We start from the raw sequence: 21,624 nt of genomic DNA on the forward strand, positions 1-21,624 counted from the left end.
TTATAAATTTCATTAGATGCGCAAATAGATAAAAAATTCAGTGAGTGATAAATCTGTTAAATGTGGTGTACGTTCGACAATTCGTACATCAAATCCTTCAGTTTTCAGATTGGCAAATCGGTTATATTGTCTTTTGGCGCGACGTGTCTCACGTACTGTTCCATTCATTTCGTCCAGAAAACTTTTATTGTATTCTCTAGTTATTCACTTACCCTTTGACAGGTAACCAAGAAAAAGAATTCGTTTTACAGTCGTAGAAAAAAATTGAGAACAGCGTTTCCTGCAGGACTACTACTTGCTTTGCTTTGATTGTTGTTTCTTTCCAGGTTGAAGTTGTAGACTCCCTGTTGAAAATCGGCGGAAATACACTGCCGGAAAAAATAGTATATCCTTTTAGAGGTTTTCCAATACACTGAAGATTTATTGTAGCGGCGGCCCATGTGAATTACATGAAATGATTTGAAATGCCGCGCCAACAAAACTGTTTTGTAGATAAAGTAGACGCCTGATTTCTGTCGTCGTGTGACGTGAAACTACATATCGAAAACAAAATGTCAGTGAGATAAACGCCATCTCTGTACAAAACAGAGACCATTTCAACCTTATTCATAATTACTACTTAATATCTCGCGAACAGAGAAGCGTCAGTGGTGACCACGAGGTGTCTGCTTGAAATACTGGACTGAAAACACCTCGACAGCCATACAAAAGCAGACACTGTCACTCTCTGTGGTAGTCGACCTATACTGCTCTAATAAATGCAACCCAAAGAAAGAAACACTCCATTATGGCACTCATCGTCACACACTAGCTCCTAGTTATGATTATAAAGACTAAATTCTTACAGTTGGCAATAAAGGAACAAAGAAAGTATGCTCTGTTAATGCCTAGGGTTTTTATTAATTGTGCTGTATTTGGTATATGAAAAATTATGACGTTCATAATCGCCACGAATGTAATACCACCTAGAGGCTTACTTCACTTCACACCACCACTATGTAAAATTAGTTTGCACCTGCTTGCCATCACTGAATGTTGACTTGATACTTCGTATCCACATTGGACAGATCTGTCTGGGTTAAGAAATTCTGCTACTTGGGCAGCAAAATAACCAATGATGGACGGAGCAAGGACGACATCAAAAGCAGGTTAGCGCAGACAAAAAGGGCATTTCTCGCCAAGAGAAGTCTACTACTATCAAATACCGGCCTTAATTTGAGAAAGAAATTTTTGAGAATGTACGTCTGGAGCACAGCGTTGTATGGTAGTGAAACATGGACAGTGGGAAAACCGGGACAGAAGAAAATCGAAGCGTTTGAGCTGTGGTGCTACAGGCGCATGTTGAAAATTAGATGGACTGACAAAGTAAGTAATGAGGAGGTTCTGCGCAGAATCGGGGAGGAAAGGAATATGTGGAAAACACTGACAAGGAGAAGGGACAGGATGATAGGACATCTGTTAAGACATCAGGGTATGACTTCCATGGTACTAGAGGGAACTGTAGAGGGCAGAAACTGTAGAGGAAGACAGAAAATGGAATACGTGCAGCAAATAACTGAGGACGTAGGTTGCAAGCGCTACACTTGAGATGAAGAGGTTGTTACAGGAGAGAAATTCGTGGCGGGCCGCATCAAACAAGTCAGAAGACTGATGACCCAAAAAAGAAAAACACTCTTGGTATGACTGGGGACAATTTGGCCCTATAAGCAGTTCGGAAATATGAATCACTTGTTTTCAAAAACATTATTTTTAAAATATATGAGTTTCTCCCTCTGAGTCAATTGCATCCAATAATGTTTTGTTCATTTTTATATTTGCGACACATTAAAGTTTATTCATGGTTTTTGTGCTGAGTACCATTGAGATTAATAAATCGTCCGCGTACTTCTTGAATGCAACATTTACGAAAATAAAATGATAAATGTTATGTTGAACAGCTCTTTATGAAACACTTACAACAATGAAAATATTATTTCCCGTTTATTTTTGTACCTATTATTATGGTTTCTTCTCTCAGCTGTTGTTGTATCCTTCCTAGAACAAGTGGGGTCAATACGGCGCCATAATACATTGAAAGATATTATATCCCTTGTTTTGAAAGCTATTTTTTCAAAATATGTGAATTTCTCTGTCTGAGTCAATTGTACCCAATGACATTTTCTTCAGTTTTATATTCACAGCACATTAAAATTCATTCATGGTTTTTCGCACTGAGTACCACTAAGGTCTACATGACCTCAATCTAAATTTATTTTTATTTGTTGAATGTAATATTTATGAAAATAGAATCATTACTGTAACACTGAACCACTGTAACGTTAGTTCATTAAAATACTGCCAATATATCCGCTGTTAATTACTTGGAGTCTATATGACTTCAACAGTACTCAGTGAGAGAAAAAAAAGACCTGAGGTAGGAGGGTTAAATAACCAAACATTTTGCAGTGAATTCGGAGAAGTGTTCACTGCAGTAGTGTTACACGCCAGGTTTCACTCGTTAACAAAACGGTTAAAAAGGTTGCAGAATGAATATCTTTTCGTATTTGAGACGAGAGAGGTGCGGCACGTGGGGCTTGGATCACAACGGCTTTTACATAGCCCGTAGTTACCTGCCTCTTGACTTGAAGGTGGAGATTGTGGACTGCCGGTTCGTTTTTCGATCGCGTACATCACGAAGCCAATTTACACCCTAGCCAACTGTAAACGTCACGGTCGTTGTTAGAGGCTCTTATTGGACGTATGAGAAACCTTTCCAACATCGCGCCTATCACGGGATCCAGAGTCGTGAAAGCTGACTACACGATGGGGACATTACGTGTTCGCTGAGACAGAAAAGCGACAAAAATGAGTCCGAGCTATCCTGATGACTAGTATTGGAAGACGCATCTAGCAGAACGGGGGATTAGGACCACTGTACTTCGCAATACTAGTCCAGTGTCTTGATGGCTGCATCCAGCGCACCTTTTGAAACATTAATAAAGGTAGATCTAAGAACTACTGATACCCTTAGGAGAGCTAGACATGACAAAACTGTTCCATGTGGTGAGCAAGAAATATGAGACAGGCGAAATAACCTCAGACTTCAAGGAGAATATAATAGTTCCAATTCCAAAGGAAGCATGTACTGGCAGGTGAGAGAATTACCAAGCCATCAGTTTAATAAGTAACAATTTGCAAAATACTACCACTAATACTATACAGACGAATGGGAGAGCTAGTAGAAGTCGACCTCTGGGAAGATCAGTTTGGATTCTGTAGGAACACGCGAGGCAATACTGACCATACGACTTGTCTTAGCAGACAGGTTAAGGAAAGGAAAATGTACTCATAGCATTTGTATACTTGGGGAAAGTTTTTGACAATGTTGACTGGAATACTCTCTTGAAATTCTGAAGGTGGCAGGGGTAAAGCGTAGGGAGCGAAAGAGTATTTACAATTTGTATAGGAACCAGATGGCAGATATTAGAGTCAAGGGATACGACAGGGAAGTAGTGGTTGAGGAGGGAGTGAGATAGGATTGTAGGCTATCCCCGATGTTAACAATCTGTACATTGAGCAAGCAGTGAAGGAAACAAAAGAAAAATTCGGAGTAGGTATTAAAATCCACGGAGAAGAAATAAAAATTTGAGGTTTGCCGTTGACATTGTAATTCTGTCAGAGGCAGCAAAGGACTTGGAAGAGCAGCTGAATGGAATGGATAGTGTCTTGAAAGAAGGATATAAGATGAATATCAACGAAAGCAAAACGAGGTAGTCGAATTACATCAGGTGATGCTGAGGGAATTACATTAGGAAATGAGACACTTGAAGTAGTAGGTGAGTTTCGCTACTTGGGCAGCAAAATGTAATGGATAATGGTAGAAGTAGAGAGGATATAAAATGTAGACTGGCGATGGCAAGGAAAGCGTTTCTGTAGGAGAAATTTGTTAACATCGAGTATAGATTTAAGTGTCCGACAGTCTTTTCTGAAAGTAGTAGTTTGGGCTCAAATGGTTCAAATGGCTCTGAGCACTGTGGGACTTAACTTCTGAGGTCATCAGTCCCCTAGAACTTAGAACTACTTAAACCTAACTAACCTAAGGACATCACACACATCCAAGCCCGAGGCAGGATTCGAACCTGCGACCGTAGCTGTGGCGCGTTTCCAGACTGAAGCGCCTAGAACCGCTCGACCACACCGGCCGGCAGTTGTTTGGGGCCTAGCCATTTATGGAAGTGAAATGTGGTGCTACAGAAGAAAGCTGAGGACTAGATGGGCATATCATGTAACTATTAAGGAGATACAGAACAGAATTGGGGAGAAGAGGAATTTGTAGCCCAACTTGACTAGAAGAAGGGATTGGCTGGTAGCACACGTTCTGAGGAATGAAGGGATCACCAATTTAGTACTGGAGGGAAGCGTGGAGGTTAAAAATCATAGAGGGAGACAAAGAGGTGGATACACTAAGATGTTTTAGAAGGGTGTAGGTTGCGCTAGTTATTTGGAGATGAAGAGGCTTTCATAGGATAGAGTAGCACGGAGGGCTGCATCAAACCAGTCTGTGGACTGAAAACGACAACGGCAGCAATAAATTATATGTTAAAGAAAATATCACTCTTCGGTACCATTAAGACTTGTATCAGATAATTCTATTGAAATATCCAGCCCCGTGGCTGTCGCATCACAGCCCCGGCGTTGTAGCATTCTGCTGTTAGCGGTAGCAGGTGGTACTCACGTTAGCAGGTGGGCGCGCCCACCCCAAAGCTAGCAGCCAGTCCCCCATGGCGGTCACAAGCTGACAACTGCGCGGTGCTGGTCTGACGGAGGCGAAGACCACACTGAGAGGCGCTGTGCCGCGCGTAGAAAGAGCAGCGAATAGGTCGTGCGAAACCGGGGGGCCTTGAGACTGCCGCGGCCGCTCCCGTAGTCTGCTCGTGGTCCGACCGCAGGCGGTAGATAGAGACAGATGCCAGCGCCGTCTCCTATGCGCGCTGGCTCGAGAGCTCTGTACCGGGTAACACAGTCCCGCTAGTCCTACAGCAGAGTGCTCGCTGCAAGTATTTGGAACCGCTGTGGGAACTTGCTTTTCAGCACTTCTCCTCTAGCTCTCTAACGGAGCAGGTGTTACGCGGGAAACGGTGGGAGTGGAGTGGAAACTGGCTGGGGTTCGGTGAGCGTAAATCTATAGCAGTGTTTAAGTATACACTACTGACCATTAAAATTGCTACACTACGAAGATGACGTGTTACAGACGCGAAATTTAACCGACAGGAAGAAGATGCTGTGATACGCAAATGATAAGCTTCTCACAGCATTCACACAAGGTTGGCGCCGGCGGAGACACCTACAACGTGCTGACATGAGGAAAGTTTCCAACCGATCTCTCATACACAAACAGCAGTTGACCGGCGTTGCCTGGTGAAACGTTGTTGTGATGCCTCGTGTAAGGAGGAGAAATGCGTACCACCACGTTTCCGACTTTGATAAAGGTCGGATTGTAGCCTATCGCGATTTCGGTTTATCGTATCGCGACATTGCTGCTCGCGTTGCTCGAAATCCAAAGACTGTTAGCAAAATATGGAATCGGTGGGTTCAGGAGGGTAATGCGTAACGCTGTGCTGGATCCCGACGGCCTCGTATCACTAGCAGTCGAGATGACAGGCATCTTATCCGCATGGCTGTAACGGATCGTGCAGCCACGTCTCGATCCCTGAGTCAACAGATGGGGACTTTTGCAAGACAACAACCATTTTCACGAACAGTTCGACGACGTTTGCTGCAGCATGGACTATCAGCTCGGAGACCGTGGGTGCGGTTAACCTTGACGCTCCATCACAGACAGGAGCGCCTGCGATGGTGTACTCAACGACGAACCCGGGTGCACGAATGGCAAAACGTCATTTCTTCGGATGAATATAGGTTCTGTTTACAGCATCTTGTTGGTCGCATCGGTGTTTGGAGACAGCCCGGTGAACGCACATTGGAAGCGTTTATTCGTCATCGCCATACTGGCGTATCACCCCGCATGATGGTATGGGGTGCCATTGGTTACACGTCTCTGTCACCTCTTGTTCGCATTGATGGCACTTTGAACAGTGGACGTTACATTTCAGATGTGTTACGACACGTGGCTCAACCCTTCATTCGAACCCTGCGAAACCCTACATTTCTGCAGGATAATGCACTACCGCATGTTGTACCTCCTTTATGGGCCTTTCTGGATACAGAAAATGTTCGACTGCTGCCCTGTCCAGCACATTCTCCATATCTCTCACCAATTGAAAAGGTCTGGTCAATGGTGGCCGAGCAACTGGCTCGTCACATTGCGCCAGTCACTACTCTTGATGCATTGTGGTATCGTGTTGAAGCTGCATGGTCAGCTATACCTGTACACGCCATCCAAGCTCTGTTTCACTCAATGCCCAGCCTTATCAAGGCCTTTATTACGGCCAGGGGTGGTGGTTCTGGGTACTGATTTCTCAGGATCTACGCACCCAAATTGCGTGAAAATGTAATCACATGTCGGTTCTAGTATAATATATTTCTTCAATGAATACCCGTTTATCATCTTCATTTCTTCTTTGTGTAGCAATTTTAATGGCCCGTAGTGTATTTATTAACCAGTTTCAGTAACGCCTAGTGCATTCACGAGATGACACAAGTAAGGCATTCAGCGCTCATCTACATCTACATCGATATCGATATTCTGCCTGGCAGAGGGTTCATTGAACCACCTTTACAATAATTTTCTTTTGTTACACTGTCGAACTGCAGACGGAGAAAACTAAGAACTATATTTTTACGTCCGAGCAATGATTTCCCTTATTTTATTATGACGATTGCTACTTGCCAGTAATACCGGGATGAGAGACCTGTGGGACCAGAGCTGTTAATTTATTGAAAATCCTGAAGAACATCAGTATAACTGCGATACTGGGTCCGTTCGGTTGTTTCAGGGAGGCGACCAAACAGCTAGGTCATCCGTCTCATCGGATTAGGGAAGGAAGTCGACCGTGCCCTTTCAAAGGAACCATCCCGACGTTTGCCTTGAGCGATTTTGGTGAACTCAAAGAAAACCTAAATCAGGATGGCTGGGCGCGGGATTGAACCGTCGTCCTCCGCGAGTCCAGTGTGCTAGCCACTGCGCCACCTCGCTCGGTAACTGTGATACTGCTGGCACAGAACTCGGCAGGAAACTGTGGTTCAAATTGAACAGAGCTCGCACTGGGCATGGACGATGCGCAGACTATCTTTACAAATGGGCTGCTAAAGCGTCTCCAGTTTTTGACTGTGCGGCTCCGAACCAGACAATCGCACACATAGGAGATGAATATCGCTTGCGTTCCTACCTGGGGACTTGGAGCGGCCTCATCAAAGCTGGATATACGGCTCTTATATGGATCTGGATCCAAGATATTGTCATTTAATTAATTTTATATGTAGTTTTCTATTTTCGTGTTCCTTTTATATATAGTATTACTAATGTTATATGCTTGCAATATTAAGCTGCATGTGAGCCATACGAATAAATAAATAACAAAAATAAAAATAAAATAAATAATTATGGTGATCGTTTCTTCCTAATTTTTTTTTTTTTTTTTTTTTTTTTTTTGTGGTTTTAGGGCGCACAACTTCAATGGTCATTAGCGCCCTGACTACTCTAAGAATGCACCGCGAGGCACAAGTTGACCACAACAACTAAAAGGGAAAACACGATAAAAGACAGACTGACAGGCATAGGATTAAAAAACAGCATCATCAAATGTCCTTAGCGAGGTGTGTCAAATTGATAAAACGAAGAACACGAGCAGCTGCTCGTGGGTCATCCGCTAAAATGGCATCTGAAGTATTTGGCAGGTTAAGATCGAGGCGCAGTGTGTTAAGATCTGGACAGGACATTAAAATGTGTCTAACCGTCAGCAAGTGCCCACATGGGCAGAACGGCGCCGGCGCAGCCGTCAGCAGATGGCGATGGCTGAACCGGCAGTGTCCAATTCTTAACCGGGCTAAAACGACCTCCTCCCGCCGAGAAGGGCGTGAGGACGTCGTCCAAGCCACGGGAAGAGGTTTTAAGGCCCGAAGCTTGTTGTCGGTAAGTGCAGCCCAATCGGCATGCCACAGAGATAAGATGCGCCGACAAATCACCCTGCTAAAATCGGACGAAGGGACGCAACAAGAAGCTGTCCGAGGCTGGAGGACCGCAGCCTTGGCCGCGGCATCTGCAGCTTCGTTCCCAGGGATACCGACATGGCCAGGAACCCACATAAAGCTAACTGGAGAACCGACGTCCACCAGCTGCTGAAGAGAGCGTTGGATCCGGTGTACGAAAGGGTGAACCGGGTACGGATCACTGAGGCTCTGGATGGCGCTCAGGGAATCTGAGCAGATGACATAAGCAGAATGTCGGTGGCGGCAGATGTAAAGAACAGCCTGGTAGAGGGCAAAGAGCTCAGCTGTGAAGACAGAACAATGGCCATGGAGCCGGTATTTGAAACTTTGTGCCTCGACAATAAAGGAACACCCGACCCCGTCATTGGTCTTAGAGCCATCTGTATAAATGAAAGTCATGTCGATGAACTTCGAACGAAGTTCCAAAAAACGGGAGTGGTAGACCGAACCGGGGGTTGACCTCTTTTGGGAGCGAGCTGAGGTCAAGGTGAACGCGGACCTGAGCCTGGAGCCAAGGTGGCGTGCGGCTCTCGCCCACTCGAAAGGTTGCAGGGAGTGAAAAATGAGGGTGTTGAAGGAGGCGACGAAAGCGAACTCCAGGGGGTAGCAGGGCAGAGACATACAACCCGTATTGACGGTCAAGAGAGTCGTCAAAAAAGGAACGATAAGACGGATGGTCGGGCATTGACAGTAGCCGACAGGCATACCGACAAAGCAGTATATCGCGCCGGTAGGTGAGTGGCAATTCGCCAGCGTCAGCATGAAGACTCTCTACGGGACTGGTATAAAATGCTCCGATCGCAAGTCGTAAACCCCGATGTTGTATGGAGTTGAGGCGGCGTAAGATGGATGGCCGTGCAGAGGAGTATACGAAGCTCCCATAATCCAGCTTGGAGCGGACGATCGACCGATATAGACGAAGTAGGACGGTTCGATCCGCTCCCCACGACATACCACTGAGAACACGGAGGACATTTAAAGAACGGGTACAACGGGCGGCCAAATATGACACATGTGGAGACCAGCTAAGTTTCCTGTCAAATGTAAGGCCTAAAAATTTGGTTGTCTCCACGATTGGGAGAGCAACGGGACCGAGTCGTAAGGACGGTGGGAGAAACTCTTTGTAGCGCCAGAAGTTAATACAGACCGTCTTCTCGGCAGAAAAACGGAAGCCATTGGCGACACTCCAGGAGTAAAGACGGTCAAGAGAACGCTGAAGACAGTGCTCCAGGACACGTGTACACTGCGCGCTGCAATAGATGGTAAAATCGTCCACGAAAAGGGAGCCTGATACATCAGCTGGGAGGCAATCCATTATTGGATTGATCGCGATGGCGAAGAGAGCGACGCTCAAAACTGAGCCCTGTGGCACCCCATTCTCCTGGCGAAAGGTGTCGGACAGGACAGAACCCACACGTACCCTGAACTGTCGATCCATTAAAAAGGAACGAATAAAAAGAGGGAGGCGACCGCGAAGGCCCCATGTATGCATGGTGCGGAGAATACCCGCCTTCCAACAGATGTCGTAAGCCTTCTCCAAATCAAAGAACACAGCCGCGGTCGGGCGCTTCCGCAAGAAGTTATTCATAATGAAGGTCGACAAGGTAACCAGATGGTCAACAGCAGAGCGGCGCCTACGAAATCCACATTGTACATTGGTAAGTAGGCGTCGAGACTCGAGCAGCCAAACCAATCGAGAGTTAACCATTCGCTCCATCACTTTACAGACACAGCTGGTAAGCGAGATAGGTCGATAACTGGAAGGCAAGTGCTTGTCCTTCCCCGGCTTAGGAATCGGGACAACAATAGACTCGCGCCAGCATGCGGGAACATGTCCCTCAATCCAGATGCGATTGTATGTACGAAGAAGAAAACCTTTACCCGCAGGAGAAAGGTTCTTCAGCATCTGAATATGAATAGAATCTGGCCCTGGAGCAGAGGACCGTGATCGGCCAAGTGCGTTTTCGAGTTCCCGCATGGTGAATGGGGCATTATAACTTTCACAATTCGAGGAGCGGAAGTTAGGTGGCCTAGCCTCCTCTGCCTGTTTGCGGGGGAGGAAGGCAGGGTGGTAATGAGCGGAGCTCGAAACCTCTGCGAAAAAGCGGCCGAAGGCATCGGAGACAGCCTCAGGGGCCACAAGGACGTCATTCGCGACCTTCAAGCCAGAAACTGGTGAGTGGACCTTAGTGCCAGATAGCCGGCGCAGGCTACCCCAGACAACAGAAGAAGGAGTAAAACTGTTGAAGGTGCTTGTGAAAGCAGCCCAGCTGGCTTTCTTGCTTTCTTTGATAATACGACGACACTGAGCACGTAATCGTTTATAATTGATACACTCCTGGAAATTGAAATAAGAACACCGTGAATTCATTGTCCCAGGAAGGGGAAACTTTATTGACACATTTCTGGGGTGAGATACATCACATGATCACACTGACAGAACCACAGGCACATAGACACAGGCAACAGAGCATGCACAATTCGGCACTAGTACAGTGTATATCCACCTTTCGCAGCAATGCAGGCTGCTATTCTCCCATGGAGACGATCGTAGAGATGCTGGATGTAGTCCTGTGGAACGGCTTGCCATGCCATTTCCACCTGGCGCCTCAGTTGGACCAGCGTTCGTGCTGGACGTGCAGACCGCGTGAGACGACGCTTCATCCAGTCCCAAACATGCTCAATGGGGGACAGATCCGGAGATCTTGCTGGCCAGGGTAGTTGACTTACACCTTCTAGAGCACGTTGGGTGGCACGGGATACATGCGGACGTGCATTGTCCTGTTGGAACAGCAAGTTCCCTTGCCGGTCTAGGAATGGTAGAACGATGGGTTCGATGACGGTGTGGATGTACCGTGCACTATTCAGTGTCCCCTCGACGATCACCAGTGGTGTACGGCCAGTGTAGGAGATCGCTCCCCACACCATGATGCCGGGTGTTGGCCCTGTGTGCCTCGGTCGTATGCATTCCTGATTGTGGCGCTCACCTTCACGGCGCCAAACACGCATACGACCATCATTGGCACCAAGGCAGAAGCGACTCTCATCGCTGAAGACGACACGTCTCCATTCGTCCCTCCATTCACGCCTGTCGCGACACCACTGGAGGCGGGCTGCACGATGTTGGGGCGTGAGCGGAAGACGGCCTAACGGTGTGCGGGACCGTAGCCCAGCTTCATGGAGACGGTTGCGAATGGTCCTCGCCGATACCCCAGGAGCAACAGTGTCCCTAATTTGCTGGGAAGTGGCGGTGCGGTCCCCTACGGCACTGCGTAGGATCCTACGGTCTTGGCGTGCATCCGTGCGTCGCTGCGGTCCGGTCCCAGGTCGACGGGCACGTGCACCTTCCGCCGACCACTGGCGACAACATCGATGTACTGTGGAGACCTCACGCCCCACGTGTTGAGCAATTCGGCGGTACGTCCACCCGGCCTCCCGCATGCCCACTATACGCCCTCGCTCAAAGTCCGTCAGCTGCACATACGGTTCACGTCCACGCTGTCGCGGCATGCTACCAGTGTTAAAGACTGCGATGGAGCTCCGTATGCCACGGCAAACTGGCTGACACTGACGGCGGCGGTGCACAAATGCTGCGCAGCTAGCGCCATTCGACGGCCAACACCGCGGTTCCTGGTGTGCCCGCTGTGCCATGCGTGTGATCATTGCTTGTACAGCCCTCTCGCAGTGTCCGGAGCAAGTATGGTGGGTCTGACACACCGGTGTCAATGTGTTCTTTTTTCCATTTCCAGGAGTGTACAATTCGCCACTGTAGGGTGGCGTTTAAATGTGCGTAAAGCACGTCGGCGAGCACGTAAAGCGTCTCTACATGCTGCGGTCCACCAGGGGACCGGTACGCGACGTGGAGAAGAAGGAGGGTGAGGGATGGAATATTCGGCAGCAGCGAGAATGACTTCCGTGAGGTGTGCGACCTGACGATCGCAGCTTGTAAAGGTTTGATCCTGAAAGGTCGCCCTGGAAGAGAAGAGCCCCCAGTCTGCCTTGGAGATGGTCCAATTAAAGAAGCACGGAGAGGGGGTATGCTGCAGGAGATGGATAACACACGGGAAGTGGTCGCTCGAATATTTATCAGAAAGTGCATACCACTCAAACCGGCGTGCAAGTTGGGGAGTACATATAGAGAGGTCTAAATGGGAATAGGTGTGAGATGTGTCCGAAAGAAAAGTAGGGGCGCCAGTATTGAGGCAGACAAGATCGAGCTGGTTGAAAAGGTCGGCTAACAAGGAGCCCCTCGGGCAGGATGCTGGAGAGCCCCAAAGGGGATGGTGGGCATTGAAGTCTCCAGTTAACAAAAATGGTGCAGGTAGCTGAGCAATAAGGTGCATCACGTCTGCCCTGGTAACGGCAGATGACGATGGAGTGTAAACGGTACAAAAGGAAAACGTAAAAGTGGGGAGAGTAATGCGGATGGCAACTGCCTGCAGGCCGGTGTGCAACGTGATGGGATCGTAGTAAATATCATCCCGGACCAGCAACATAACCCCTCCATGAGCTGGGATACCTACCACAGGGGGTAGGTCAAAACGCACAGAGGTGTAGTGTGCCAAGGCAATTTGATCGCATGGGCGTAGCTTCGTTTCCTGGAGGGCTACGACGAGCGGACGGTGCAAGCGGAGCAGCAACTTCAAGTCCTCTCGGTTGGAGCGAATGCTGCGAATATTCCAGTGAATAAGTGCAATCGTAAGAAAAGAAAGATGAGAGAAGTGGTCACCTCGAAGGCCGCTTAGGGCCTGGCTTCGAGCGAGCACTGCCGCCGCTATCAGTAGGCGGACAGTCATCGTCCATTTGGTCTATAGGATCATCGGCCATCTCGGGAGGATGGCCGGGAGGGGGAGCTTCCTCCGCCAGTGAACGGCCAGATGTTCGGCTACCAGCCGTGCGGCCAGGCGAAACGGATGACGGCCTGGGGCGGCAACCGCTGGGTGGCGCAGGAGAAGAAATGCGCCGTGGCGGAGAAGGAGAACTGTGCTTCCTATGCGCCTTTTTGGAAGGACGTGTAGTGGAAGGACCGGTCGAAGGCTGGGAGGTCGAGGTACGGAGGAAGTCTGCACGGGATGGTTCCTTCTTGAAGGCCCGTGCATCTGACTTCGATGTCTTCGTCTTAGCAGAAGCTGAGGAAGGTGCTCGTGTCTGTGGGGTGATGGGGGGAAGAGGAGACGTCGACCGCGCGATCTTAGCACTGGCCGAACGGACGACCGTGGTGCTGAAGGTCAGATCGCATGTCTGGGTTGCTACCTCCCGGGTAGTCCGAGGAGAGGCGAGGACAGTACTGTATTTCCCCGCTGGGAGCAGCGTGGGCTTCCTACTAGCCAATAGCTTGCGAGCAGCCGAGGTGGACACTTTCTCTTTGACCCGAATTTCTTGGATACAGCGTTCTTCCTTATAGACAGGACAGTCGCGGGAGGATGCGGCATGGTCACCCTGACAGTTCACACAACGAGGAGACGGAGGTGGACAGTCACCCCCATGGGCATCCCTGCCACAAGTGACACATTTAGCCGCATTGGAACAAGACTGTCGAGTGTGATTGAAACGCTGACACTGGTAGCAGCGCGTAGGTGTCGGGACATAGGGGGGAACAGAAATAACCTCGTAGCCCGCCTTGATGCGCGATGGCAGCTTAACACTATCGAAGGTCAAGAAAATTGTCCGGGTCGGTACAAGGTCATTGTTGACCTTTTTCATGACCCTATGGACAGCCGTCACGCCCTGCTCAGCGAGGAATGATTGAAGCTCCTCGTCAGTCAATCCGTCGAGGGAGCTAGTATAGACTACACCACGAGACGAATTCAAAGTTCGGTGGGCCTCCACCCGGACAGGGAACGTGTACAGGAGGGTGGCCCGAAGCAGTTTTTGTGCCTGAAAGGCACTCTCAGTTTCTAGTAATAAGGTGCCGTTACGCAACCTGGTACAAGATTTGACAGATCCGGCTATGGCATCTACGCCCTTCTGAATAACGAAAGGGTTGACAGAGGAAAAATCCTTTCCGTCCTCAGATCGAGAAACTACGAGGAACTGTGGGGCAGGCGGTAGTACTTTTGTCACTGTTGGCTGGTCACGTTTCCGTTTTTGGGTCGAAGTCGAAAGAGATAGAGTAGAATCCATTGCGGAGGAATCCCCCATGATTGCCAGCGTCTCCGATGGCGCGCTCCTTCCTTGTGGGGACCCTCTCAGAGGGCACTCCCGCCTTAGGTGAATGTTTACACCTCAGGTCACACCTCCCGAGAAACAGACGGAGGGACCAATCGGCATGGTCAGAAGGTATCAGCTCAGGCAATCACCCCTCCCCGGGCCTGGCCTTTACCAGGGGGTACGCGCGTGCCTTACATGTCTACCCAGGGCGGGGACTTACGCGTTACCCCGTCACCGGCTACGCGTGCGAGCGCGTGGGTCGGCCTTCAGGCACGCACAGGGAGGAAGGAAGAAGAGGAAAAAGAAGAGAGAGAGGGAGAAAGAGGACAGACTGTCTCAAACGCCGAGGCGGAGACCAGAGAAGGCAAGGAGAAGAAGGCAACGAGAAAGCAAGGAGAAGAAGGCAATGAGAAGAAGGCAATGAGAAGGCAAGGAGAAAAAGGCAATGACAAGGCAAGGAGAAAAAGGCAATGAGAAGGCTAGGAGAAAAAGGCAATGAGAAGGCTAGGAGAAAAAGGCAATGAGAAGGCAAGGAGAAGTCAAGGGAAAGAGTAAGGAAGACAGTGAGGTAGAGAAGAGCAAAGAAAGGAACCAACAAAAGGAAGGAAGAAACGAGAAGTGAAAAACCAAAAAGACCACGATGATAGGTCGTGGAACCGTCCGTCTCCGGACGCAGGCGCTAACTACCCCCGTGAGGGGGATGGACTCCTTTTAGTCGCCTCTTACGACAGGCAGGAATACCGCGGGCCTATTCTAATCCCCGGACCCGCAGGGGGAGTTTCTTCCTATGTTGGTCGGCGCCAATAAAATATTCCGCATTGCGAGTAGAAGTTGTGATTGAAACATCTTAAGAAGATTCCACCGCAACGAAGAACGTCTGTTTTAATGGTGTCCATCCCACGTCCCGTATCATGTCTGTAACACTCTCTCCCCTATTTCGCGATACTACGAAACGTGCTGGTTTTCTTTGAACTTCCTAGATGTACTCCGTTAATCCTGTCTGGTAAGGATCCCACACCGTGCAGCAGTACTCCAAAAGAGGACGGACATACGTAGTGTATGCAGTCTCTTTTGTAGATCTGTTGCATTTTCTAAGTGTCCTCCCAATGAAACGCAGTCTTTGGTTTGCCTTCCCCACAACATTTTCTTCGTGTTCTTTCCAATTCAAATTTTTCTTAATTGTAATTCCTATATATTTAGTTAAATTTATGGGCTTTACATTTGACTGCTTTATCGTGTAACCGAAGTTTAACGGATTCCTTTTAATACTCATGTGGATGACCTCACACTTTTCATTATTTAGGGTCAGTTGCCAATTTTCGCACCATTCAGACATCCTTTCTAAATCGTTTTACAATTTGTTTTGATCTTCTGATGATTTTACTAGACGACAAACGAGAGCATTATCTGCAAACAATCAAAGACGACTGCTCAGATTGTCTCCTAAATCGTTTATATACATAAGGAACGGCAGTGGGCCTATAATACTACTTTGGCGAATGCCGGAAATCACTTCTGTTTTACTCGATGACTTTCCGTCAATTACTACGAATTATGACCTCTCTGACGGGAAATCACGAATCCAGTCACATAACTGAGACGATATTCCATAAGCACGCAAGTTCACTACAAGCCGCTTGTGTGGTACAGTGTCAAAAGCCTTTTGGAAATATAGAAATGCGGAATCAATTTGAAATCCCTTATCAACAGCCCTCAACACTTACTGCGTGTAAAGAGCTAGTTATGTTTCACAAAAACTATGTTTTCTAAATCTGTGCTGACTTTGTGCCAGTAGACCGTTCACTTCGAGGAAATTCATAATGTTCGAACACAACATATGTTCCAAAATCCTGCTGCATATCGACGTTAATGATATGGCCCTTCAATGTAGTGGATTACTCCTAGTACCTTTCTCGAATACTGAATGTACCAAAAGACAAGACTTAATGTCTAGTACAGAGAACACATGATAAAATAATGTGCCCCCTGAATTCCACCAACTTTACAATACAGTCAAGCATTTACGAGCTAACTACGTTTCCAAGAAACTCAGACACCACAATTCAGTAGTAAGGCCCTCCACGTTACACACCTCTGAATGTCTCTTAATCAATAGGAAGAATCCAATCAGGAAACTAGAGCTCAAGGAATGTCCTGAGGAGGATGGCGCCTACAGGATCGTACACAAAAGTGAACTGACCGTTTCTGAGAAGCCATAATCATCGAGGAAAAGGCGAGTGGCCCTCTATGGACTTGACCCGCATGAACCCCTACAGAATCACGAACAGCACATAACACCATGTTACAAAACCTTCAAAGAACAGCGTGTACTGTGACGAGCACTTGGGTGGTCGCGCAATACCAGACGCAAAGAGTGAATAGAGAAGCGACTAATGAAAATGAACTCAGGTGACATATTCGAGACGCTACAGTGTGGAACCGCGCGACCGCTACGGTCGCAGGTTCGAATCCGGCCCCGGGCATGGATGTGTGTGATGTCCTTAGGTTAGTTAGGTTTAAGTAGTTTTAAGTTCTAGGGGCATGATGACCACAGCAGTTAAGTCCAATCACCAAACTCACTATTCCTTCATGCCTCAGGAAGTTTCCTTCCACCATTCGTAAGATGTGCCACAACTTGTACCATAAATTTGCTTGCTCCTCAGTTATCTATTTAGTTATCCAGTCTTACCATCTAACCCGTCCGCCCCTGGTAGCTGAGTGGTCAGCGCGACGGAATGTCATACCTAACGGCCCGGGTTCGATTCCTGGCTGGGTCGGAGATTTCCTCCGCTCAGGGACTGGGTGTTTTGTTGTCCTTATCAACAACAAGTTGCCGACGTGGCGTCAACTTGAAAGACTTGCACCAGGCGAACGGTCTGCCCGACGGGAGGCCCTAGCCACACGGTATCATCATCACTACCTCACCTTTAGCATATTTCAGTAGCACCACATTTCAATAGACTATCTTTTTCTGGTCTGTATCGCATTTTGTCCAAGTCCTTTACAGTTACATGACCAACGTAGAGAAGATGTGACATATGTCGAGTCAGTCCTCAGCAAACTGGCGATAGATGTCAATTCTATGGCCGTCAATAAATAAATCAAGCTCACCGACCTCTCTCTACAATCGGTTGTTTACTGTGTAATGATCTACGTAACTTTAGCACCGAGTATTCAGATAAAAATTGGCTATTATTACTGACATGAATAACAGCCCAACCAGGCATTCATTATCATGAACAGTTTCCAAGAAGCTATGTTCATTACATTCTTACGAACACATTTGCGAGGATTTCATATTGGGTGAGATGCTGTGTTTGATTGAGAGAGAGGAATCCCAAAACATTTCAGCGTGCCAGACCGAAGTGGTAAGCCCGTAAACATGGCAGGCAAGCACAAGTATCTTGTTACAAGTTGTTATCTTTTACATACATAGCATTCAACCACTAAAGATGTTCATTGTGAACTGCCAGCAAACATCGGACATGTGAAGTAGATTCGTATTATTTGTCCTGTATATACTGTGCGTATACACAGGGTGATTCAGCTGTTTCTACCTATGGGTTTTATGCAATGCGCAACACCATCAAATACCACACACATGATTTTCATATTTTCTCACTCGCTACGTGCAAACTATTAGTCCCACAGTCTCCCGCGGGAGCTTAGAGTCCTTCCTCGGGCAAAGCTGTGTGTGTTGTTCTTAGTGTAAGTTAGTTTAAAGTAGTGTGTAAGTCTAGAGACCAATGACCTCAGCAGTTTGGTCCCTTAAGCATTCCACCAGTCACCGCATCGCTAAGTGCCCAGTTATACAGTACTTTTTCTACCTACACCGAGTAGCTTAACGAGGTGACGACGAGGCCATTACTGCTACTAAGGCAGCCGTTATCAGGAACTTCAGCAGCAACTGGAGAATCATCATACGGGTGTTTTTAGACATTATGAACAGTCCCATGGTAAAAAATAATAGGACCTTGCCGTAGGAAATTTAATGTAGTTAAATTTTGTACTGGTGCGTTTTCGCTAGAGGCCACAGTTATCGAATTATTCAAGAAAAATGTACAAAAGTGACCTTCAAACGCTTTTGGTTGAATAACTCAGATACCATAGTCCCCCTACGGAAAAGTAGCCCAGTACATCCTACAAAAAAGTCTTGTTTATTTTTTCTGTATGACTAACAGTTTGAGCATAGCGAGAGAGAGGATATTGAAATCTTAAACGTGGTTTTTGAAAGCGTTGAGGGTTGCATAAATTCCCTTGGTAGTGGCAGCTGAATCACCAAATATCTCACGAAATAATCATGCGAAAAAACTACAAAGAACGAAACTCGTCTAACTTGAGGGGGGAAACCAGATGGCGCTATGGTTGGCCCGCTAGATGACACTGCCATAGGTAAAACGGATATCAACTGCGTTTCTTAAATAGGAACCCCCATTTTTATTACATATCCGTGTAGTGCGTAAAGAAATGTGAATGTTTTAGTTGGACCACTTTTTTCGCTTTGTGACAGATGGCACTGTAATAGTCACAAACGTATAAGTACGTGGTACACTCCGCCAGTGCGGACGGTATTTGCTTCGTGATACATTACCCGTGTTAAAATGGACCGTTTACCAATTGCGGAAAAGGTCGATATCGTGTTGATGTATAGCTATTGTGATCAAAATACCCAATGGGCGTGTGCTATGTATGCTGCTCGGTATCCTGGACGACATCATCCAAGTGTCCGGACCGTTCGCCGGATAGTTACGTTATTTAAGGAAACAGGAAGCGTTCAGCCACATGTGAAACGTCAACCACGACCTGCAACAAATGATGATGCCCAAGTAGGTGCTTTAGCTGCTGTCGCGGCTAATCCGCACATCAGTAGCAGACAAATTACGCGAGAATGGGGAATCTCAGAAACGTGGGTGTTGAGAATGCTACAACAACATCGATTGCACCCGTACGATATTTTTATGCACCAAGAATTGCATGGCGACGACTTTGAACGTCGTGTACTGTTCTGCCACTGGACACAAGAGAAATTGCGGGACGATGACAGATTTTTTGCACGCGTTCTGTTTAGCGACGAAGCGTCATTCACCATCAGCGGTAACATAAACCGGCATAATATGCACTATTGGGCAACGGAAAATCCACGATGGATGCGAGAAGTGAAACATCAGCGACCTTAGCGGGTTAATGTATGGTGCGGCATTATGGGAAGAAGGATAATCGCCCCCATTTTATCAATGGCAATCTAAATGGTGCAATGTATGCTGATTTCCTACGTAATGTTCTACCGATGTTACTACAAGATGTTTCACTGCATGACGGAATGGCGATGTACTTCCAACATGATGGATGTCCGGCACATAGCTCGCGTGCGGCTGAAGCGGTACTGAATAGCATATTTCATGACACGTGGATTGGCCCGCACGTTCACCGGATCTGACGTCCCCGGACTTCTTTCTGTGGGGAATGTTGAAAGACATTTGCTATCGTGATTCACCGACAACGCCTGACAAAATGCGTTAGCGCATTGTCAATGCATGTGCGAACATTACGGAAGGCGAACTACTCGCTGTTGAGAGAAATTCCAAATGCATTGAGGTTGACGGACATCATTTTGTGCATTTATTGCATTAATGTGGTATTTACAGGTAATCACGGTGTAACAGCATGCGTTCTCAGAAATGATAAGTTCACAAAGGTACATGTATCACATTGGAACAACCGAAATAAAACGCTCAAACGTACCTACCTTCTGTATTTTAATTACAAAATCTACCTGTTACCAAGTCTTCGTCTAAAATTGTGAGCCATGTGTGTGACTATTACAGCGCCATCTATCACAAAGCGAAAAAAGTGGTCCAACAAAAACATTCATATTTATTTACGTACTACAAGAATATCTAATAAAAAATGAGGGTTCCTATTTTAAAAAAACGCAGTTGATATCCGTTTTACCTATGGCAGTGTCATCTAGCGGGCCAACCATAGCGCCATCTGGTTTCCCCTTCGCGCTAGACAAGTTTCGTTTTTTGTAGTTTTTTCGTTTGACACTTATTTCGTGAGATATTTGGCCCGGTCACTATCAATGGACCACCTCGTATAGGCGTTGCCGACCGCAGCGCCGTATTCTGCCTGTTTACATATTCTGTATTTCAATACGCATACCTACACCAGCTTCTTTGGCGCAGTAGTGTATGAAGGCGTTACGATGTGCACTGTGCGCAATAAGGCGATCCTGCCTTGTGGTGGTCAGAAGTGATAAACTGGAACGTTGGCAACACATTGCCGAAACTAATGCGCTCTGGGACCGTTATAGCTGTTGTAGAAAATTGCACCTTTCACAGCGTCTAAATATTTTATAAAAGAAAACATGGTCCGTTATAGTCTGTAAAGGAAACATTCTTTATTTAAATCCTGCAAATAGCTAATAAAGACCGTAAGTCATTTACAAGCACATTTGTGACGTCACGTATAACGTATTGTAACCATCAGATACTTTTACTTTACACATACAAAGACAGACATATTCCATAATAACATTAGGACTGCACACAAATAAACGTTACAACTTCACACGTTATATGTTCGTACCTCTGCTCTAAGTACAGTTACGAAGAATGATGTAATAATTCCAATTCCACAGAAAGCAGGTACTTACATGTGAGAATATGACCAGAGTGTCAGTTTAACAAGTCATGGTTACAAAATACTAGCACGAATTATTTAGAGAAGAATGGATAAATTGGTAAAAGCCGACCTCGGGGGTGATCGGTTTGGGTTGCGGAGAAATGTCGGGACACGCAAGTCAATACTGATAGTATGAATTACCTTACAATATTGGCTAAGGAAAGGCAAATATACATTTATAGCATTTTTAGACGTAGAGAAAGCGTTTAACAATGCTGACTAGAATACAGACTTTGAAATATTGAAAGTAGCGCGGTTTAATATACGGGAGTAAAAGGCTGTTTACAACTCGTACACAAACCAGACGGCAGTTATAAGAGTAGTGGGTCATAAAAAGGAAGCGATGGTTGACAAAGGAGTGGGACAGGGCTGTAGCATATCCCAATGTTATTCAATCCGTACATTGAGCAAGCAGTGAAGGAAACAAGGGAAAATTTAGAGTAGGAATAAAAGTTCAGGGAGAAGAACCAGAAAATTTGAGATATGCCGATTACATTGTAATTTTGTCAGAGATAGCAAAGAACTTGGAAGAGCAGTTGAACGTACGGACAACGTCTCGAAAAGAGGACAGAATAAGAACATCAATAAAAACAAAACAAGTATAATGGAATGCAGTCGATGCTGAGGGAATTGGGATAGGTG

General features: G+C 46.8%; 1 protein-coding gene across 3 annotated transcripts in view; it reads right to left on the minus strand.

The window, feature by feature from the left end:
- Positions 1-21,624, minus strand: part of LOC124802489 (carotenoid isomerooxygenase) — a 376,100-nt gene that overhangs the window by 240,284 nt on the left and 114,192 nt on the right. Inside the window, exon 1 of one of the 3 annotated variants that reach the window (XM_047263304.1) lies at positions 4,715-4,857. The exons of 1 other annotated variant lie outside the window; for it this stretch is intronic. In XM_047263304.1, the coding sequence (XP_047119260.1) occupies positions 4,715-4,762 (48 nt within the window). In that variant the 5' untranslated portion in view covers positions 4,763-4,857. Of the gene's footprint in view, positions 1-4,714; positions 4,858-21,624 lie in introns of those variants that run through there. One more of the 3 variants, XM_047263302.1, reaches the window with a different exon arrangement.

The sequence above is a fragment of the Schistocerca piceifrons genome, chromosome 6, assembly GCF_021461385.2.
Source record: "Schistocerca piceifrons isolate TAMUIC-IGC-003096 chromosome 6, iqSchPice1.1, whole genome shotgun sequence".
Lineage (NCBI taxonomy): Eukaryota > Metazoa > Arthropoda > Insecta > Orthoptera > Acrididae > Schistocerca > Schistocerca piceifrons.